Source organism: Phalaenopsis equestris, unplaced genomic scaffold (assembly GCF_001263595.1).
Source record: "Phalaenopsis equestris unplaced genomic scaffold, ASM126359v1 Scaffold000098, whole genome shotgun sequence".
Taxonomy (NCBI): domain Eukaryota; kingdom Viridiplantae; phylum Streptophyta; class Magnoliopsida; order Asparagales; family Orchidaceae; genus Phalaenopsis; species Phalaenopsis equestris.
The window spans coordinates 369,477-391,675 of record NW_018164540.1 but is presented as its reverse complement, the minus strand read 5'-3'; the positions used below and the strand labels follow the sequence as shown (position 1 = coordinate 391,675).

The 22,199-nt window shown below is 34.7% G+C and overlaps 2 protein-coding genes across 2 annotated transcripts; both read right to left on the bottom strand.

Moving 5' to 3' along the window:
- Positions 1-5,957: 5,957 nt before the first annotated feature.
- Positions 5,958-12,281, bottom strand: LOC110020508 (zinc finger CCCH domain-containing protein 62-like). The gene is made up of 9 exons (XM_020718638.1): positions 12,030-12,281; positions 11,820-11,944; positions 10,864-10,981; positions 10,628-10,689; positions 10,402-10,453; positions 10,186-10,297; positions 10,008-10,106; positions 9,785-9,933; positions 5,958-6,567 (listed from the first exon to the last, which is right to left on the bottom strand). Exons 1-9 carry the CDS (start codon positions 12,194-12,196, stop codon positions 5,991-5,993), a joined length of 1,461 nt encoding a protein of 486 aa, XP_020574297.1. The 5' UTR covers positions 12,197-12,281; the 3' UTR covers positions 5,958-5,990.
- An 8,859-nt stretch (positions 12,282-21,140) lies between these two features.
- LOC110020480 lies at positions 21,141-21,656 on the bottom strand. Its single transcript, XM_020718601.1, has one exon. It carries the CDS (start codon positions 21,654-21,656, stop codon positions 21,141-21,143), a length of 516 nt encoding a protein of 171 aa, XP_020574260.1.
- Positions 21,657-22,199: the final 543 nt, after the last annotated feature.

The window sequence follows — 22,199 nt, the reverse complement described above, 5'->3', positions numbered from 1 at the left end:
ATATATATATATATTATTTTGAACATTGGTTCTATGGCACTTCTCTTTAATAGCTTTTTTGTGATTCTATTTTTTCATGATTTAATTTTCCTCTTAATTTGAAACTTAAGGATATTATTCACAATCTTTGTTGGATTTTTTCTCAAAAGCATAATGCTCCTAATTTTTGTAGTGAAATGACTTTACTTGTCTTTGGAATAACAGTCCTATCTATTTTCATAAAACTGTTTATCTTTTTTTTGCCACTTATCCTTCTGTTAACTGGTTTAGTATGGCTTGGTTTAAAAATTTTCTTTAGATTATGCTCTTCATATGTGAAAAATTACTATTAAATGATGCAAAACTTGTGCTAATATCTCTTTAAGAGGGATAAATATTAATTTTACTTATATTTTATCTTACAATGATCTTAAAACACATAATCATCTCTTTTTTTAATGCACTTTTCTTCACTTGTTTCTTAAAAAAATGTTTGTCTTACGATAATTTTTTCTTTGCTCCTAGTAATATTTATTAGGTTCTTTATCATTCTGATAGTTTATCATGCAGAATTTGTAAGCATTTTTATCTTTTAGTTTTATAAGTTACAACCTATGATATAAGGTATATAAAGAATTTTATGATTTTAAGAAATAAATATACATCTGTTGATTGTAATATTTATTATATTCATTGGATGAACATTTTTAAGAATAATAAATGAAATTTTTAAACTTGTATTCCTGATTCTTTCAAGAAATTCTATAATCTTTAACCTTTTATTAGCTTTGTTTTCTTTTATTTTGCTTACTAGATTTGGTTGTGAGGCTTTATTTTATTTTTTGTCTTAGTTGTTCAATATGATATATTTAGTTTTCTAAATATATATTTATTGTTCTTGGGTGGAGGTTTTCATTAGGTGATATTTTACCTGGTTTTTGGTCTTTTTGAGACCCTTTCTCGGGTCTTATTGGCTGATTTACAATCAATTAATCTTATGTCAGTGATTTTGGTGTTATATATATATATATATTTTCTTTTATTTTGAAATCTCAATCATTCAATATTATATATTTAGTTTTCTAAATCAATATTTATTATTGGGTAGAGATTTCCTTTATGTGATATTCTACTTGGCTTTTGGGTTTTTTCATATCCTTTTATGGGTCTTGACTGATTTAGAGTTACTTGATATTATGTCGGATTAGATACTACATTGAATATTAGGTCGGAATTTGGTTTTTATACTATGATTTCCAGCCTTGCATTAAACCTTTACTGTTCTATGGTATATATTCGTATTATATACATTAATCTTGGTTGAAGGTTTAATGTTTTACTTTGGAAGCGAGACGTCTGAGCCCTCTTTTGTTCCATTTTTTTCATCCATTTTTTCTTCCTTTATTCTATCATCCTGGTCTACTATTTCTTTATGTGATTGTTCTTTTAACTTCCATTTTTATAGAAGTTTTTGTTTTTTTATTTGATTGTTATTTATTGTCTCTTTTTTTGGGTATACTTTCTTTCTTCTTTATTAATTTTCTTTTTCAGATGAATTTGTTGATCCTATAGCCATTTATGGAGTTTGGGTTGGCCGATATCGTTGTCTATTGAAGATTCTTCCTCCTCTAGCTGGTGATTATACTATTGTTTGATTGGGCTATGGCTACGAACTTGGGTTTGGGGTTTTCCCTTTCTCTTGTTCTTAACAATGTTAGTTTGTTGGTTCTTTTTATATGATTGCAGATGCTTTTGTGTAGTAGATGTTGTTGCTTTTAGCTGTTTTTTTTTTTTTTTTTTTTTTTTTGATTTGTATTAAGTTGTAATTCTTTGTTATTGTTCTTTTTTTAATAAAGTTGGACGCGAGCCTCATTTCTTAAAGAAAAAAAAAAAGGTTGCATATTTTGAAGTTCACCATCGAAAAAGAAGAAGGAAGATGTACATATATACAACTCAATTATATGTATTGACATAGCTAACACCAAAAATTCAATTTTTACATACATGTTACCTTCACTATGCATGAAAAAAAGTGTATTTCGCTTTTTAAAAGTTAACATGGCGGTACTTTTGATGTGATATAAATCATGTTGGTTGGTATAAATGCAAAAATTAAAGTTTAGGAGTTAGATATGTAACTATATAAGAATTGGGCGGTATGTATGTAAATGACAATGGGTGAAATTTGGCCAAAGTCCTTATCCTATGTGGTCAGCTGCATGAATCCTTTCTCTCCATTGTAAAATCTTAACCCTTCTTGAAAAAAATGGCAGACAACTACTTAAAGCCATTTTGATGCATTTAATTAGCAATACTAATTTCATGGGGATTCTTTTTTTGGTTTTTAAGGAAGATTTACATAGAAAACTAATTCCTGAAAATATATCAAAGTGATACTTTTTATGTGCTATAAAAGATTTGGATGGTATAAATATAAAAATTAAAGTTTAGGTGCTAGATATGTAAATACATAAGAATTGGGTCTAGATATGTAAGATATGTAAATACATAAGAATTGGGTGGTATGTACATAAATGCCCCTTATATTAGCTCTGTTATCTTCAGGATTTCCTTCTTTGCTTACAATAAGTACTTTCATTCCAATTTTGCAACACTGTTATAAGATACTTTCAGTAGCTAATGCTCGTGCAGCTGACTTATTTAAAAGAAACAAATGAATTTTTACGTACTAATCATCCAAAATATTTAATATAACATTTTCACGACCCAAATTTTAAATGGAACATTTTAACCACCCAAAATTTTAAATATAACATTTTAATCTTTCATAACTATCGCTCAAGGCTTCACGAGTGAGTTTAAGAGGATGGTTGCAATGAAAAAAGTGGTTAAAATATTATATTTAAATTTTAGATGATTAAAATGTTATATTAAATATTTTGGGTGGTTAGTATGCGTGCGACCAAAAATGACTTGCACAAATATCGAGACAATCTGAGTGTCCATATCAAAAACTAGGAATCATAAAGCTGGCTGGCTGAAGAACTGAAAGCCGACTGATAACCGGGCAATCAAACGATGATCCATACTATGCAAGGAGAATTCTTTCGCTATCTCTCTTGTATCTTTTATTTTTCAGAACCCGGGAATACACCATTTTGCCTCTATGGGGCAAGTTTGTGTGGGCTCTTTCCTTCTCTTTCTCCTTCTATCACACTTTCTCCACTTCTCTCTCTAAGTTTCTATGGCTCGGACAAATTTGGATTCAATTGTATACAATGCCTCTAATTTCCTTCTCAGCCTTTTCCTTTCAAGAAGAATGATTTCATTTTCTCATGATAGCCAAACAAAAACTAAATTATGAGATTTTGGACAGAAAATTCTACTAAAAGAATATATTTTATTGCTTCATAATCAACTAATTTTCCCATGTAAAAAAGCTAATATCACAGAACAAACTAAAATTATCATATTCATACAGGCTTAAGTCCCCCACACAGAGCAAAAGAAGAAAAAGAAAAGGCTCTAAACCCATCATCACAAGCATCTCTACCTTCATACAATAGAGACTGACACCAAAAGCAGGGAAACCAACCACAAGGAGCCATGAAGCAAGCATTGTGCCCTAAACGCATCAGAGGTGTAGAAATAGTAGTAAGGGTAAGAGAAACCCCCTCCATCCTGCCGGCCAGCCGGAGAAGAAGAAGATGAAGAATATGGTGATGATGAAAATGACCATGAAGTAGATGGCGGCGGTGGCGGCGGGGGCGATGGAGGCTTCTTTTCTGGCGGAGAAGGAACCAAATTCACAGGTTCATTTAGACGAGGCAGTGGCGGCGGCGGCGGCGAGGCTGGCGGCGAACAAACCACAGGACATGTACCACAGTTGCACACACCACAAGCTTGCCTCAGGGGACCTTGCGGCCATGTCATCCTCTGATCTTCCATTGCCAGCCACCAATAGAAATGTAGTAATAATAGCCATTGCAGCAACTCTGAACATCTTAACCAGATGCTAATTGCTTTGTTCCCATGGATAATTATAGGCTATTTGTTGAGGGCAGCTGAAGTTCTCAAATTCCTTGAATTACTTGGTGTTTAAGATTAAAAAGATGCTTTCTTTCTTATAATATGCTGACAAAAATTGATTATGCTTGAACAAAGAGATCAAGAATCTGATACCACATGCTTTTAGAACTTACGGGTCATATGTTTCCTCAAATAATAATCACTTTAAAAGTAGTTTTAGATGGTCCTCCGGCGGTCGGAGCAAAGCTTCGAGAGTCTTCGGGCCTTGTTCTAACCGGCAGAGAGCTCCTGGAACTACCAAATAGGTCCTTATTAAGGAATACCGTTGCTCATATGGCAAGGGGAAGTAAAATGTTTTTTTTTCTTTGAAACACTTACATGTGTAACATTTAAAGATTAATGTTTACATACATACCACCATACCTATGCATGAAAAGGTGTATTTCACTTTTTGAGAGTTAAAATAGTGATATTTTCGATGTAATATGAAAGATTTGAGTGATATATATATATATATATATATATATATATATATATTATATAAAATTGTATGTAACATAGGAATGGGGTGGTATGCCTGTAAATGTCAGTTTAAAAAAAAGGCGTGGTTCGAATCTGATCTTTTGAGATTATTCATTTTGTTTCCGATCAATGTGCAACAAGTCCGAGCATGAGGCGATAGAACTTAGATAGTGTTGTTAGATATGTACTTCCTGGCATAGAAATGAGACGAAAAAGAACACAAGCAAACACAGATCGTTTACGTGAATCGATCCAACTGGATCTACGTCCACGGAAGGGAATCAATCAAATAGTTCACTAAGACAAAAGAAATGGACAAAAGATCACTAAGACAAAAGAAATGGAGAATACATAGCTTATACATAGAGATGAACCCTTATCTTCCTTCTATGACCTCTCTCTCAAGCGAGACCTTGATATAAGACCTCAAGATGCTCTCCTCCTCTCTAGCTCTCCTAGCTATTCTCTCCTCCTTTGTGGTAGCTTAAGATCTCTTCCCTTGCTCTCCTAAGCCTCACACCCTTAAGATTTCTTCCCTTGCTCTCCTAAGCCTCACACCCTTAAGATTTCTTCCCTTGCTCTCCTAAGCCTCACACCCTCTCTATTTATAGAAGCAAGAGAGTGGTAGGTGTGAGATGTGGTAGGTGATGTACCACATTACACAAAAGTGCCCTTCTACTTTAGTTCATTAATTGGGGGTCAAAATAACTGATAGAAAATGCAAAAGTGGGAACCTTAAGTGAGGAGTAAAGTTGCAGCGTAAAGGATGCGATAGTATAAAGCATAGTTTATAGGGAAAGGAAAGGATTGAAGCATCTACAAGTCATGGAATCTTGCTAGTGTTATAATGTTTTGTTCTGCCACTAATCAAATCATCAGAAGATAAGTTGCTATACAATGATATGTTAATGAAAAGTAGAGGATGAGACGCTCCAACTCGAAATCTAATCTTGGCAGGGTGCAGACAGATGAGTTCAGGCGAGCTGAGCTCGGGCTACTTCGAGTTGGAGTTTGAGCTAGATTGATTAAATCAAAGTTAGGCAAGACTGAAATCCAACTTGATTTTAGCTAAATTTAAATTGAATTGAATATGAACGAATCAATGCATGTATTATGTAATTATTTGTATATGTATTCACATATGCTACATTTATTAATAGCAATATTAGGATTGCTTAAAAAGATAGAATAATGTTCGAGGACATAAATATAAATTAAGGTTTCTCATCATATTTCTATGGTTACCTAAAAACATTATGCAACAAGAAATATAAACGAAGCATTGGATAGTAAGCAATGTTGGTGATGTGATGGGACCAATATCAGATATATAAAAAAAAAGATAGTAAGCAAAACATGGGATTTTCGCAAATTCATGAATATTTCTTTCCATTCTTCAAAAATAAAATGATTTAAATTAGTCAACATTAATCTGAACCACCACCAACGCAAAAAAAGCTGTCTGAAATAGGAAGTAGATTTGAGCAACCTGCCAACCATCACTGGCCTTGGCTGAAATAGTGGCATGGCGGCGGTCGTCTCTCATATTCTTGATACTGCTGCTGCAATGGAACATAAACGAAACGATTCGCGCATGCATTGTTGTTCACATGATGAGAATAATTCTTATGTTGGCGATGACCACCATGCATGTACTCATGCTGTTTTCCCTTGTAATGGTGTTGATAAACATGATGAGGTCTAACATGTGCTGAATTCGTTGATTGAGAGGCTTGAAAACCCTGGTGATTCACCGGACGAGGGTGCTCGCGACATCTGTGGTTCATATACTGAAAATTTTGTTGATTTTGAGGTTTCTGGGTGCTTGCTTGAGCAGAGAATTTGGCTTTTTCGTGCTTCCACGATCTCTGGGTGCTTGCTTGAGCAGAGAAGATGGTCGTTTCAGGCTTCCCCAAAATGCTCTGGGGAAGTTTTTGAGGAATCAGGACGCCACCTTTTTGCTGAGTGGTGGAAGAACTTGCAGCATCTGATTTCACCTTCTGTTCATCTTCATGTTCGTTCTGTGGTTGCTGATTTTCTTTATTTGCTGGATTGTGATTGCCAGTCAATTTATTCCTGGATAGGATTGGAAAAATTAGTTTGGGCAAAATGGAAATTGAATGCATATTGCGTGCTATATTAGAGTTAAGTTTATAGAGTGCTTTATTATATTTATACAAGATTTTATGTAAAACTATTGCAAAGCATGAAGGCAACCAAGCCTTATTTGGAGTGAAGTTGCTTAATCTATTGTAAAATTTTATGGATTGGCTATGATTTTTATCTAGAACATTTTGTTTACACATTTTCATGTTTAGCATGTGGTTAAGCTAACTATAAATCCTTCTTCAATAGTTCCTTAAGCATGGGGTGAAAATTTATGTGCTAAGCGCTTTGTTTAAAATTTTTATAACTAAGAACTTATGATAACCTGAGTGCCGCATACTCAGATTAGTTGGTCGGACATCTGCTTGTTAGTTGCAAGTCCTCTTTTGTGTGGGGCTTGATTCTTCCCATATGTAGGATGTGGTACTCGAATTCTTAGGCGCATGAAGAATGACCAGGGCTTGTATTATAGCCTCCGGTCATTAAGAAAAAAAAAAAACTTCTGATAACCTAAGCGTCGCGTACTCAGATCAGTTGGTCGGGCATCGGCTTGTCAGTTGAAAGTCCCCTCTGTTCTGGGACTCGATTCTTCTCGTGTGTAGGGTGTGGTACTCGAATTCTTAGGCACATGAGGAATGACCGGGGCTCGTATAATAGCCTCCGGTCATTAAGAAAAAAAAAATTCTGATAACCTAAGACAAACAAACAACAAATTATATCCACCTAGCCAACACTAATTCCATTAAAATTGGTCCCATCTCTCAAAGGTCTATCCCACAAATTCAGATAGGTCACCTACAACATTTGAATTATATCAATCTATGTTTCGAAGTATCAACAAGTTCAAAGATAAAAATAAACAGTAGGTTCTCCTGCCTTTTTGAAATGACAAACCTTGTTTAGTAAAACCTTAGCAATCAAGGGATAATATTATGGTTAATCCTCTATACCTGTGAACCTCTGCACTCATTAACTTCATTGAATCAATTTGTAGCTAAACCAAGTCAATAATTCTATGTCCTTGTTACTTCTTCTATTTCACCGAAGTTGACTAAAATTCCAAACGATTCACATGCTAGATGAGCATCGATGAGTATCAGTCATTGATAAGTATCGCCGAAGTTGACTAAAATTCCAAACGATTCACATGCTTATAGATGAGCATCAATGAGTATCAGCCACATGATATTTCTACATTAACTTTATTTTTAGCCATTTAATGCACAATTAAATCCAAAAGTTTACGTACGATAAAATTGAAGACCAATTTCTTCTTAATCAAATCCTATTTAGTGATTAAATACGGTTAAGAGAACTCTAATTAAATCCAATCCCTATCATTGACATAATACATGAACTTGATGATCATTGTTGAATATATATTATCAGGATGTTCGATTTTTAGTTGATCACAGAAAAATCAAATGTGATCTGTGCATAATAATTAAGATTTATTCTATGCTTTAAGAATTTAGTTTCCAAAATAGCATTTGGGAACATCCACCTCTGATGGGTGCCTTGTTAGACAATCGTTAGAACGACATCCAGCCTGCTCTAAAGCCCTCTCCTGCAACAAGCCTGCAAGGAAACCTGAAGATCTAGCTCGATCCTCGTGCTCGCTAGTTCTTAACTTCTGCATAGCCCTTTTCTTACTCATCTCCCCCACAGAAAAATCAAATGTGATATATGCATGATAATTAAGATTTATTCTATGCTTTAAGAATTTAGTTTCCAAAATAGCATTTGGGAACATCCACCTCTGACGGGTGCCCTGTAAGACAATCGTTAGAACGACATCCAGCCTGCTCCAAAGCCCTCTCCTGCAACAAGCCTGCAAGGAAACCTGAAGATCCAACTCGATCCTCGTGCTCGCCAGTTCTTAACTTCTGCATAGCCCTTTTCTTACTCATCTCCCCTGCGAAAGCCTCACCCGCCCATTTACGCTTCACATCAAACTTACGGGTCTTCTCCCGCATAACACTCATAGCCTTGAGGAGTGCATCTTTGTAAACAGACGACGTTCTCTCACCAAACAACATGCCACACAGGTGGAAGAAAGGAGAAAAACCAAAGAACGGGAAGAAGAGAGATGATGCAAACTTTTCCTATCCAGTGGCTTATTTATAGCGGCCTGGGCACAAAATTCCGGGGAAGTTCATTATTAAGTAATAATGACATTTAATTCATATTTTTATGTATTTTTTGTACCAATAAAAAAGATTCTCTTGTTCTTATGTGTTGCACAGCTTTCAAGAAGCAAGAAAATCAAAGAACTAAATATGTATACAAAAAATAAGTCGACAAAGAAAATGGACAACTCAAAAAAAAGGACGACTGATCGTGTAACCGGTCGATCGTAGCTATTAATGACAAATAAATCATATGCTGACGAAGGAGATATGAGACAAATGACCGTAAAAGCCTGTCGAATGATTGTCCCTCAGAACGGCGATTGACAAAGTAAAAATGCGACAAACGATCGACGATCTTCTCACCATCGTATTACATTTAAATATTCTTGTAATTACTGGAAGACCCCCTTCAAATCTGGATCCTTTCCTATAAATAGGGGGTCAATATAATGAATAAAGTTATGCATTCTCTATTGTTCTCTACTATCCCCTCTTTCTAGCGTGACGTTCTATACCTTGGGTGTGTTTTCTGGACACTTTTGTATTCAACAATAAAAATATTTTAAGGTCAATGTTAAATGCTTCCAATATTTGTTTCATCTAAAAGTCGAACATTTAATATTGATGAAATCTATCTCTTTTGATCACCATTCTCTTAGTTCTTTTTTCCTTCTCTTTGATCCTTATCTCTCTTGAATATAGTGCATGTGGTTCTCTCCCAAGCTTCTCTAACAAATTTTTTAGTGATTAAATCCAGTTAAGAGAACTCTACTTAAATCCAATCCCTATCATTGACATAATACATGAACTTGATGAGGATTGTTGAATATATATTATCAAGATGTTTGATTTTTAGTTGATCACAAGAAAATCAAATGTGATGTATGCATGCTAACTAAGATTTATTCTATGCTTTAAGAATTTAGTTTACAAAATGGCATTTGGAAACATTAGAATGACATAACTTTATATCTTCTATTGGAGTATATAAAAATATTTTAAGGTCAATGTTAAATGCTTCCAATAGTTATTGCATTTAAAAGTAGAACATTTACTTTTGATGAAATCTATCCCTTTTGATCACTATTCCCTTCATTCTTTTTTCCTTCTCTTTGATCCTTATCTCTCTCGAATATCGTGCATGCGAGCCTCTCCCATGCTTCTCTTGCAAAACTTTTAGTCTTTCCCCTTCATCAACCCACCTCTACAAATTGAAGAAATGAAACCAGTCATTTAGAGAAAAAAAAGGCAAACTAATTTCAAATTTCAAAATCCAACCTGTCTCATTGTCTTAATTCTATAAAGATTTCTTCCTTTGATCAAAAGCTGATGAAGAGGTTGCAATGGTTTTACTCCTTTGCTCCATAGAACTTCAATCTACCCAACGCGAAACAATCTCAAGTTTGTTACCAAGAAAATAAGAAGGAATTATAATGGATACATTTAAGAAACTTACAGTGAACGTGTGTTGCTGCTTCGCAAAACCATAACTCTCCTTTACAATACGACCGGCAACTGTCCTGGTGCCACATGGTGGACCTGTAGCACTCCTGGATGCAATGCTGAACCTGATTGGAAAAATAGAAATACATTAGTATATTGCATTCTAAACCTTGGTTAAAAGCCTTCAAAACAGGTTAATAACATAAAAGGTTTAGAGAAGTAGCACTACATGTCATATACATTCTGTTCAAATATGACCACATCTCCCAGGCAAGCATCACCTAAGTGTAAAGCAGGCATAAGATAAACAAAATTTATGCTCAAGGAAAAATTGATCCATTGTGTGAAATACACTGATGCAATCCTAAGAACTCATTTATAAATGGCATTCTAAGATAATTATAATTTAGTATAATTTTTTGCTTAGGTGCTACTAGATGAGACTAATCATATACCTTTGCAGTTAAGCACAAAGCTTTCGGCTGGGTATTTTGTCTCCCCACAGCCATTAATGATCCTGTTTATTCATAAAAATAACTATAGAATTAGAATGTGAGTGGAATAATGGAGCTGATGTTACACATAACAAATGCATAAAATTGAAATATTGTATGCAATATTCTACTTGTTGCACATAATATCCATGCATAAAAACTAAAATAAAATATAATGAAATGGTAATAGTTTATACTCTCGGTGTTCTCTAATTCTGGAAATTAGGACAGCTTTGTTGCCTGTTAATCTCAAACCATGCTTTCTCAAGTAGACCTTGCACTGATCAAGTGTAAGTTTCTCTAAATGGCCACCTTCTGTATTATTTATACAAACGTTCTGTTATTACAAGGGATGAAAATAATGTATTACATATATATGACTATAGAATAGCATAAAAAACATAATCCATATTCTGAATTAAAATTTTTGAAAGGATGATGCATCTATTCAACCTAAATTTAAACCATCAGTGAACATAGGACTAATAGTTTCAATAGCATTTAATCAAAAACAGAGATATGCTGCATATTCTGTACAGAGAAGTTTGGGGGGACATATATTATAAAGATCCCGCAATTTGCATGATCAGAGAAACGTTAAGGAGAAAAAAAATGAACCACGACATGTGTTAAAGATCAGCTAGACATGCAACGCTTGTAAATCAGCATACTAATTTATGCCAGGCCTTTTGCCTGAAAAAAAAAAACTAATAATAAAATTTAATCCTAAGTGCAATAGTTCTGAAATACTGTAGGATTGATTTGAAAAAAATAATCGTTGGGTAAGGTTTTGAAAATCTATGTCATATAAGATGAAGCCTTTCAAAGTATGAAGCAGAGCACCATAGAAACCAAAGAGAGGAAAAAAAAAACTATTGCATGCCTTGTTAAGACTTGTTTGAATCCTAAGTGAGGAGTGTGCTGGTTTCATTCTGAAATCTTGATAATCCATTGCCCGATAGTTATAATCAAAAGAACTAATTTATGCCATCTACCTACAAATATCACAAATTCCCATATTTCTCCAAACAATAGAAAAAAAAGAAAAAAAAAAAAATGCAATGGCTATCTTGCAATGGTTTCTTGTGATCCACAAGATCTGATAAACAAATTGCAACCCATCAATGACTTGTTAAGAGAAACACAAACAGACCTTTAATAAGTTCTTCAACCTTCTCAAAGGATTTTTCATCCTTCTTATCCAGCTTGGGGATCTCACCCCCCACAGCTTCTCTCTCGGATTCGCTCTCCAAGTTGTCATGAACAATTTTAGATCTCCTGCTCAAACGCAAAACACCTATTTTACAATGGCATAATTCTTCCCGAATCTCAAGATTACAAGAAGGCAAAATCAAGAACTAACCTGGCTCTAGGCTTTTGGATAGAGAGCTTGGAAATGGCCGACCGGATTTCCTCCATGATGTCGAAAGAGGGATCATCGTCGGAGTCATCAGTAGACTCAAACTCATCGTATTCCGACTGCTCTTCCATCTCGCCAACGTGTTTTTGAAAAGCTTGGCCTGTAACCATTGAATTGATTGAAGATATAGTGTTAGTCGAAGCTCTCGGTCCTAGGAATTGGATGAAAGGGCCGCAAAAGTCTGGATTTGATGACCGTTAGGTTCTGAGCTTTTTTTTTTTTGGGCTCTTCCATCTCATTTATAAACGGCGACATTTGAATTTGTTCAAAAAAAAAAAGGGCAACGCATTTATATATAAGCCACCCAATTTTATGTATTTGCATAGTGGACCTAAATGTTGTTTTTTAACATTTATGCCTCCCAAATCTCCATAACATTTTTGCCTCCCAAATTTTTTATATCACATTTATTATTTCACTATTGTAATTTTAAAAAAATGAAATATACATCTTTATGCATATTTAAAATGACATATATATATTAAAAAATGAAATTTAATTGTTAGATATATGAATACATTAGAATTAATGTGTAGAATTGTTATAAATATGACACTCAAATTTTTAACGTTGCATAAAAATAGTAAAGATGGATTGTATCCTTGTTATATAACTTTATAAAATCAAAATATTATAAATATAAATATTAAAGTTTTTGTCTTAGATATGTAAATACATAGGAATTGTGTAATAAGTATGTAAATTTTCAAATACAATAAATTAATTTTCTTATTGTAAACTGTTGAATTTTGATTTGTTCATGAATCACACCGAAGAAATATAAAATAATGAGGGGTGGGAGAGAGAGAGAAACATAAGTGAATACTAATGAATAGTAATATATCGTATCAATCGTAGCTTATTTATAAAATGTTTTTTTGTGTATAGAGGAGAGGACAAATATCGTTATGTTACACAGTTATCCCTCCTTTAAAATGGTGCATAGTATTTATGTTATCTTATCTGAATAAGAATATCGTTCGACTGTTTTTTGGCTAGATCGGCTACGCTTAATTGGCTTCTAGTCGACATGATCAGCTCGTTCGATTGAGCTTGTTTGATATGGATCAGCTTGGTCTGTCAAGATTGTTTGATATGCATCAACTCGATCGTTTGAGCTTTGGTCGACATAGATTGACTTGGTTGTCTAAGCTTGCTTGATATGAAAACCTGACAGTCGATCCTTGACCACTTATGAGGAATCTATTAACGTTTCCAAGGGTCTGCCCCAGGAAGCTGCTACGAATAAGCTAGTTGGTTGTTTGCTTTTTGCAGTTTAAAAAATTTGTGCGGCAGCTATTTTTGAACTAATGATCATTCTGCCACTATTGGAAAGTCCTTTCCGTTTCTCAAGGCATTCACATACATACCACATAATTCTTATATATGCACATATGTAGCACCTAAACTTTGATATTCACACACACACCATTGAAGTCGTTAACGTCATAGTAAAAAACATCACAATTACGTGATTCTTATATATACCTAACTAGGTCCAACAAAGGTTTAGGAAAATTTCCAAAAAACGATGTTCAAAAGAAAAGCATCTGTTTGGGATGTTGTACATGTAATTATTCTTAAAGAAAAATTGGGCAGAAGATGGTTAAAGCAAACATTCCTTTGTTTCTTCCCATTAAAGACAATGGAACTAGTAAATCGAAACAACTAACAAACCAGAAACAAAAATTATATGTTAAATTCATGGGCAAGCATCAGTGTAGATCCTAACCCCAGAACAACGCAGCTCTAATGGGTGGACAGGAGATCCCTCATCCTCCTCCTTTCCTTCTCGTGGTTCCCTGTAGAAACAAGATACAAGATGCCATCCTTCGAGCCCTAACAACCAATCCCCCCCCCAAAACAACCCCCCCCCCCCCCCCCCCCCCCCAGAATACCAAAATGGCGAGTCTTGTTTTCTCCCAATGTTGCGCCTCTTCTGACTGACATCCGCTTCCGGTCGAAGACTCGGTTACCCGTAGCAAACAATCTGAGCTTTATCCCTGTCGAAGACCACTGACTGATTAGGAAGGAGGAGCTCCATCTCGGGATGCCGCCGCCATTCAGGCTAAGAAGAGAGGGAAGAGTCTCAAGAGAGAGCTCTGGCGCGAGGGATGAGATAAGAAGGGTAGTAAAAATAGGAGTGGAAATGTGGGCCGCGGGGTTTGACCCACAGCCCGAGTTCAACGAAAAATTTTCACGCATGTCGCCAAAACGTGACAGCCAAAAGAAAAAAAAATGGACGACTTGGGGCCGTGCGAGAAACGCGGCACCAAAAGAAGCCTAAGATAGCTAGAGATGCTAAGGGGCTGGATTCTCCCTCGTATTGCCTTTCCCATAGTAGTTGGCTTGAATGTCCCTATGTCTCGTTTCTGACTAAATGGTTTGGACTCAGATCATTGGGTTGTCTTTTGATCCTCCTCGTAGCTCGGTCTATTTTGACCTTATTGGTTTAGGCTCAAACAACGTCAGTTAGTCGAACAAATAGGCCTTATGATCTTAATCTCGTTGGTCCTACTTTGTCACAATCTTTTCTTCTAGATTGTTAGATCTCATCGGAATCAGTGATGCCCTATTTTTTATGTACATATTTAAATTTCCTAATTCTTTTACTTTTTGAAAGCCACGCTACGATAAGAATAAGAAAATTTAATATAAAATGTAGATCACATTATTAAAAGTTGATACAATATTTGAAGTCGCTTAATTTCCGCACATTTGATTCTTTAAATAAGACATGATAGGTATTCTTCTCATTCCTTCTTTGCTCTGCAACCCTTTGAATTAGCCAGCTATTGAGCATTGTAATGGAGAGCGTGTCAAATACTTCGGGCAAAATCCCCAATAAAAATTGAATTTGTGTAGCCTTAAGGAGATCGAAGGAGTGGTACCACTCGTAAGTTGACAAGAAAAAGAAAGTCCTCAGTAAGGAGAGAAAAAACGGTTGCAACCTTACTGCCATATTAGGTGGGCTTGTTCCTCAACACTACGGGGAGGAATTTTAAGCTAGCCAGCTTGACCATTGGTATGACCGTCCAACCTTTTAGTACGATGCAAGACCCACCAATGACCCATAACACCAAGGGGTTGTTGTAGCCCTCCCGTCTTATGGTGAGGTTGATGTGTTGATTATAGCATATAAGATGAATTGGTTCATGGGTAAGAGGAGTCTCAGTCTTAATTTTTAGATTTAGATTTCTTTTTTATGAAGTCCTTTTTCTTTACATTATTTCATGATGCAAACAACTCGACTTCGATGAGGCATACATGGGTAAGAATCCGATCATGCTGCTAGCAACGACTGCCTACGTGCTAATTGAGAGCGGTCGACTCTCGAGCAAGGATGGTGGGACTGACCTCACAGATGATCCTACCGAGACCAACGACAAGCAACTAATGGGCATCATATGTATCTCAGATCGTTGATTGACCACCTGAATGACATTAAGAACTCCACTCAATCAGCTTGGCCCGTATGGAGAGCCAAGTATTCCTCATCCATCATAAAACCCTCATGTATAGAAGATAGAAGGGACAAAATGATATAAAAATTACATATTCAACCCTACTTAAAAGTGAAGAGCAACGTGCATTTTAGTCCTTATTTAAGCTTCTGAAAAGCCTTGAGATTCGTGCATATCATTTTTCAGCATACAATATGAAAACCAAATTAAATTTGTCGATTCTATTCAGTCCTAATTGTGGTGAATTATACGATGATTTCTATCTTCAATGATAAGCAATGCTTCCAACCACCCTTTGATTTTATTTGTCCAGCAATTTTGTATTCTTAAACCTGTACTTGCATATCTAACACATTAGACTTTACATTTCTAACACCTAAACTTCACTTTTTTACATTCATACCACCTAAAATTTTTATATCAAATCAAAACTAATTTCATTTTAACTTTTAACAAGCGAAATACACTTGTTATTGAACGTGTAAAGTGGTATGTGTGTAAAACTTAAAGTTTAGGTATTAGATATGTAATTACATAGGAATTGAGTGGTATGTATGTAAATCTTCCTTAATTTATTAGGTTCCATCTTATATTGTTTTTTTTTTTTAATTAAATTGATATGATTTTGATTTATAAGAAAATATTATATGGCAAATATAATATTGCTTTTGAGTATGCCGGCTTAATTAACTTTGAAATTTTATATAATAAAATGGATGGAGAAAATAATAAACTCTTTGTAAGTATGTGCAGATAAGGGTGGATGAGATGATCACATTATCATAATTTCATTTTTGCGTGAAGTGATCTTCTCATTCAATGTTGTTCGTATATACTTATAAAATATGTAATATTTTCTCAAATAATGTCTATGTTTATCATATAAATAGAATGCATGGACGATTTTGTGGATTTGATTCATTATTTACTTATTAAACTACAGATGAGTAAATAATTTTAGTTACATATATAATATCTAAACTTTATTTTTTACATTTATATCACATCAAAATATAATTATTTTGATGTCATATAAATGTGGAGTTAGTAAACCATTTGGTATGTTGAATGACACTTTCAATTTTTTCAATAAGAAAAATAATTGTGAATATGATGAAGGTAGTATAAGATTGTTACATGCTAAAAGCTTTTAATGGTGGAGAAAGATTAAGCAATGACTTGGCATAATTGTCCAACACACACATAGATATAAATGCAAGAGATGATCAGCTTCTGAATATGAGAAGACACCAAAAATGAAAAAACTATGGGGTGTGGCCTAGTCAAAATGATTTGTTAGGAAATTGCAAGTATATAAGTTCTTTCTTCTCTTGAATTGAAAGTGCAAAATTGATAATTAAATATGTATAGTAATTGTTTAGCTACACTAATCATGGTTGGATTACAACAACTATAGTTGGTGGCTATAATAGTCGTAGTTGGCTAAAAAATAATATAGTTAGGGGTAACAACAGTTGCATTTGGCTAAAATAACTATAGTTGGTGGCTACAAAACTGTATTTAGCGGTAATAATTACTGGTGATAGTTAGAAATGATTGGTCTTTTACATGCACTTTTTTTCTCACGAGTTATGCTTTAGTTTTTAGCTCATCTCCTACCCCTTCATATGAAGAATTAAGGTCTAATTATAAGCTTTTGAGAGGGGCATTATGCTAAATTTGTCCAACTTCCCAAAACACTTAATTGGATGGTCTATGTTGGTTCCTTTAATCGCAAGCTATTTTTTAATAATTCAAGTGGCTTAAAGACCTTAAAAATAAATGACCTTGGACTTATTGGATTTCTTTTGCTGAGCCACTCAATTTGAGTACAATCATGTCATATTTAGATATTTTTGGCCCTTCAATTAATGCACCAAATGTTTGATATGAGTTTTTTTGGATTTAAATTGGATCACTTTCAATGTTATTAAGATTGTATTGTTGAAGTGCTCAATTTAGCTATAAATTTGTTAAAATCAGAACTTGTATAATCCCAAATTCAAATTTGAAGGATCTCTTACCCAAAATGCATCAAAATTCAAGCAAGATCATCTAAATTTCTAGGTGATATATTAAAGATATAGACAATGAGCCCTTTATAGTTATTGAAATGCATCGTATGCACAAGGTTTTTAATTTCAAGATATATGAAGAAGCTTTTATTTTTGAACTTATCAAAGAATTTAATTAGTTCACAAGTTCGTTAAGTTCTATGAATATCAACCTTGATCACAAAATATATGCCTTAGAGTTACTTTTATGATTTCTTAAAACTTAAAAATATTATAGTAACATCCAATAGTCACTTTTATGGTTTAGGAAAATCAAAGTTAAATGATATAAGGGTTATTATTCTTAATTAAAAATAAATAAACTTTGATGAAAGAAAAAAAAAATTACACTTCTTATTATGATTTTCATACTGATATTACTGGAGATTTCCTTAGATCTTCATTATAGAAAATTTTAGCCCTATTATTTTTAGTATAGCATACATACACGTTATAAAATAATTATATAAAAAAGAATGAAATAAAATTTTCAAAATACTTTGATGAAATAAATCATAATTTATAAATATTTTGTTGTAAAGAATGTTCTATTGTTAGGAAACATTAGGCTCTACAACATTAAAGTGGTTCTCCTTATATTAAATGATATATACATTGGCATAACTTAGTGCCACACTACATTGTGTAAGATAAACTTGATCTATCTTATCATCACTAGGAGTCTCCTTGCAAATTTATACATATTTTTAGTTTTAAATTATGATGATTCAATAAAGTTGTTAAATCCAACACTTCACCACTCAATATTCCATTTACAACACAGAGAATCTGCTGTTTCTATTTGCCTTCAACCAAAAAAATCCTTATAAACCACGATATTATTAGCACACTAGCATTGAGAGCATTTAAAGAACCTTAAATTATTAAATATATCGTACATACTTTAGGTAACAAAATAATCCCAACATGCACACACACATGTAAGAAAATGGTATACATGGATCTCCAAAAAATCTAACAGCCAGACAGAGAGACTAGAATACTCCTGCCACTCTCCTTAAAGCAATGATAATCATGTAATTTCATACTTTATCCTCTTATCATATATAAATAAGAGAAAATTTTTCATGTAAAGAGGCTTGTTAGTGCCCCTCTTGTAACCTCTATTTTTACTAAATAAATAAGTCTAAAAATCTTGAAACACCCCATTCACCCCGATGGAGCAAGTCCACCTACTCTCCTCCTTTCTCTCTCTCTCATATTTCCCCTAGTCTCTATGGTCTATGCCTTGAGCATGATCGAATAGATTGACAGGCGGAACTGCCAACCACCTCTGGCTCACAACCCGTTAGATTTGGGTTGGACCCATGCGCCTAACCACTCGAGTACCACCCCCATATAACATCATTCGCTGGGGGGATTCGAACCCCAGACCAACTCACGAAGCAGATGCCTACCAACTGATCTAACATATGTGAGTTTGAAACTCTCTACATCTAAAACAACTTGCAAGTTGCAATTATAAAGATCATATCAGTGACAATCATTTTAAATAATATTACATTTAGTACAAATAAATAATGATGTTGATAGTTTGTTAGTACTATATTAAAATATCTTGTTGAGATTAGCGTTGTATTATATGAATTCACTTGAGAGCTAAAATATGAGCGGATGGCAAAATTTTCCTGCATATTAAAAAAAATAAAATTCTTTGGTCATAAACTGTCCAAACTCCTAATAATCGGTCGATGCAACTTTTTTCCAACAACAGACAAAATCACTTTTAAAAAAGTGCGTTGAGAGCATTGCATTAATGAGGAGGCGGACAAGACTTCTATTACGGAATCTTCATACAACCAATGGGATTAAGATGTGCTCAATCATGAGAGCAAAAGTTTCACCATCAAATAATTATCATATATCATGATAAATCTTTACTTTTACCCGTAGGAATCGACGATACAAAAGTACATTTTAGTCTTCTCATTATCAGCACAATTTTTTAATTATTATAGAGTTATTCGCAAATAATAAAAGCAGAGAGTGATTCGATCGTGAGAGTTTTTGATCGTCAGATAAGCCACAGCTCGATCGATATTTGATCCAAAAGAAAGTTTCATGTTTATCGTCTTGAGGACTGATCCCCGCCCTGCAGAACTTCTCCTGACAAGTTTCGCCACAGTCGTCAACTACTATGGTCGATCGTCAATGTCATCTCATGGGTCATTTATCTATCTCAAGATTCATGCCGACATACTTTTATATGTATAAAAATTTTAATATTTTTTAACCTAATACATAGATTTCATGGGTGTAAATATAAAAAAATTAAATTTACGTGTTAGGCATGCAAATACATAAGCATTAGTTGGTACGTACATAATTCCCACAATTTTAAATTGAATGACAGTGGCACTTACTCTCCCGGCCCCATCTATTGAATTGGCATCATCAGTTGCATCACATGAATTATTGCAAAAAAAATCTGTTAAAATAAAATTATTCTTAATTTAATGTTCATAATTGCTTTTATTCTCCGTGGTTTAAAAACAAAAAGGGATTTATGAATGTCCAATTATCAGGGAAGATTGCAGCATTATTATTTTTAAGGGCGGTTACATTATTAAATATAAAAAATATATTAAAATAAAACTATTAAATTATTTAAATTACATAGAAAAATATTAAATTTTATTATTTATATAGAAATATTATAAATTTCATAGAGTAAATTCCCCACCCCTAATTTTAAAAAAGATATTATGTGTGAAAATGGAAAAAATCTTGCCTATGGAGAATATTTTCATTTGTATCTGATTGGGCTCACTTAAAAAATGACGAAAAGACTTTAATAACATTTCAATAGCGCCACAATAGACCGCGGTGTTATTTGTGTGATACTTTGGGCGGTTGTTAGTGGCGTTGTTCCTGGGTGTTATTGAGGTATTATTGTGGTGTTATTGGAGTTGTTTTAAAATAACACAACAATTAACATTTTTTCATCATTTTTTAGGTGGACCCAGCCACACACATATGATAAGATATTATTGGAGTCTCGACTCAGAGCTACATCTGAACTCAGTATGTAATATTTTATCGTGAAAAGGATAAATATCACCCCAATATATCATAATGTCCTAGCTACATTCATCCACAAAATATTTCATTTAGACATCGCATCTCGGGGAGCCAATCAGCAGCGGCAACATCATCATATACGTCATCGGCGGACATCATGACGGCCTGTAGTTGGTTGTTCAAACATGCAAACTTCGAGACGGAATATTTTTTTATCATAACCATATCTAGTATTCCTTCCTAATTTGGCCTGAAGAGAAAGTGAAGGAGGCATAATTGTTTTTGAAGGGGTTAGGGAAGGGGAAAAAAAAAAAAAAACTTTGATTTCGTCGCAAAGGAGAAAGTAACAGGTACAGAACGAAAAAAATTTCTCCGGCGAAGCATCGCCGTCACGCCTGGCGTTGGCCAATACAGCGTTTGAGCGCTGGCGAACGCGGGGCTTTATAATACTTATCTACAAACAATTCGTTCAGAACCAAATTCCCACTCCGCCCCTAATTCCACTGCTCACTAACCGCCGGCACGACCGCAAATCCTCTCCCGCCACTGTTCCACAGCTTCACAACACTGCCGTTAATCGCCGATCGATCCTGGCAACCGTACCAACCCAGATCCGCACTCCATTCCCAATCCCAACAATCCCAACAGTCTGCACCGTAACTAAAACCTTCAGGTACCCATTCCTCGTCCTCATGGCCGCCGTGAGTCTCATCTTCGGCGAGGAAGTAAGCGGTGAACCTTCCCTTGGTCGACGATTCCGTCCCAATCCGATCGCTGCAATCCAGTACCGGAGGTGAAACAACCGCCGACGGGATGATCGCCGGCTTCGATGGGGGAACGTGAACAGTGGGGGCGATGGATTTGGATTCCGATCGAGATCCGAAGAAGCGTAGGCGCCAGAGGCCTAGGGCTGCAGCGAAGAAGGCGATGCAGGTCCAGATGTGGCCGGCGAGAGTTGCAGAATAGCGTAATATAATTGCTTCGAGCGCCGATTCAAGGACAAGCTCCATTTGGGGAGAAGGGAGAGGAGCAGAGAGGATCTGGGTTTGGTGTGGGGGGGTTCAGAGTTGTGCGGGAGGAAGCGATTTATAGTGGAGAAAGGGGAGATCAGGGCCGTTGGATTGAGGAGGAAGATGCTGAGAATCGGAATTTGGGCGAGGGAGATGCCGAATAGCCGATCCAGATGCCCGAGGTGCCCGGGGGCTGGGGCTGTTGGCGCTCGAGGCGCTTAACGTTTTCCGTTTGCTAGGCGGTGTTTTAACTTCCCACGTGCGGCGTTCTGGAAACAAGAGGTTTATTTAGGATTAATTTTATTTTATTTTTTGGTTTTTTACTTTTAAAAAATATTTATTCTGCATTTTTTTTACATATTTTATTTTAACTTTTGAAAAAGAAATAAATTATTTTGAAAATATTAAAAATAAGTGTTATGTGTTTTTAATGCTTTTAAAAATAATTATAACCTAATCAAATATATTAAGATTTTTTACATGACGATCATTTAAATTTAAAAATTAATATTTCAACCCCTAAAAATTTCTCCTTTTTCATTA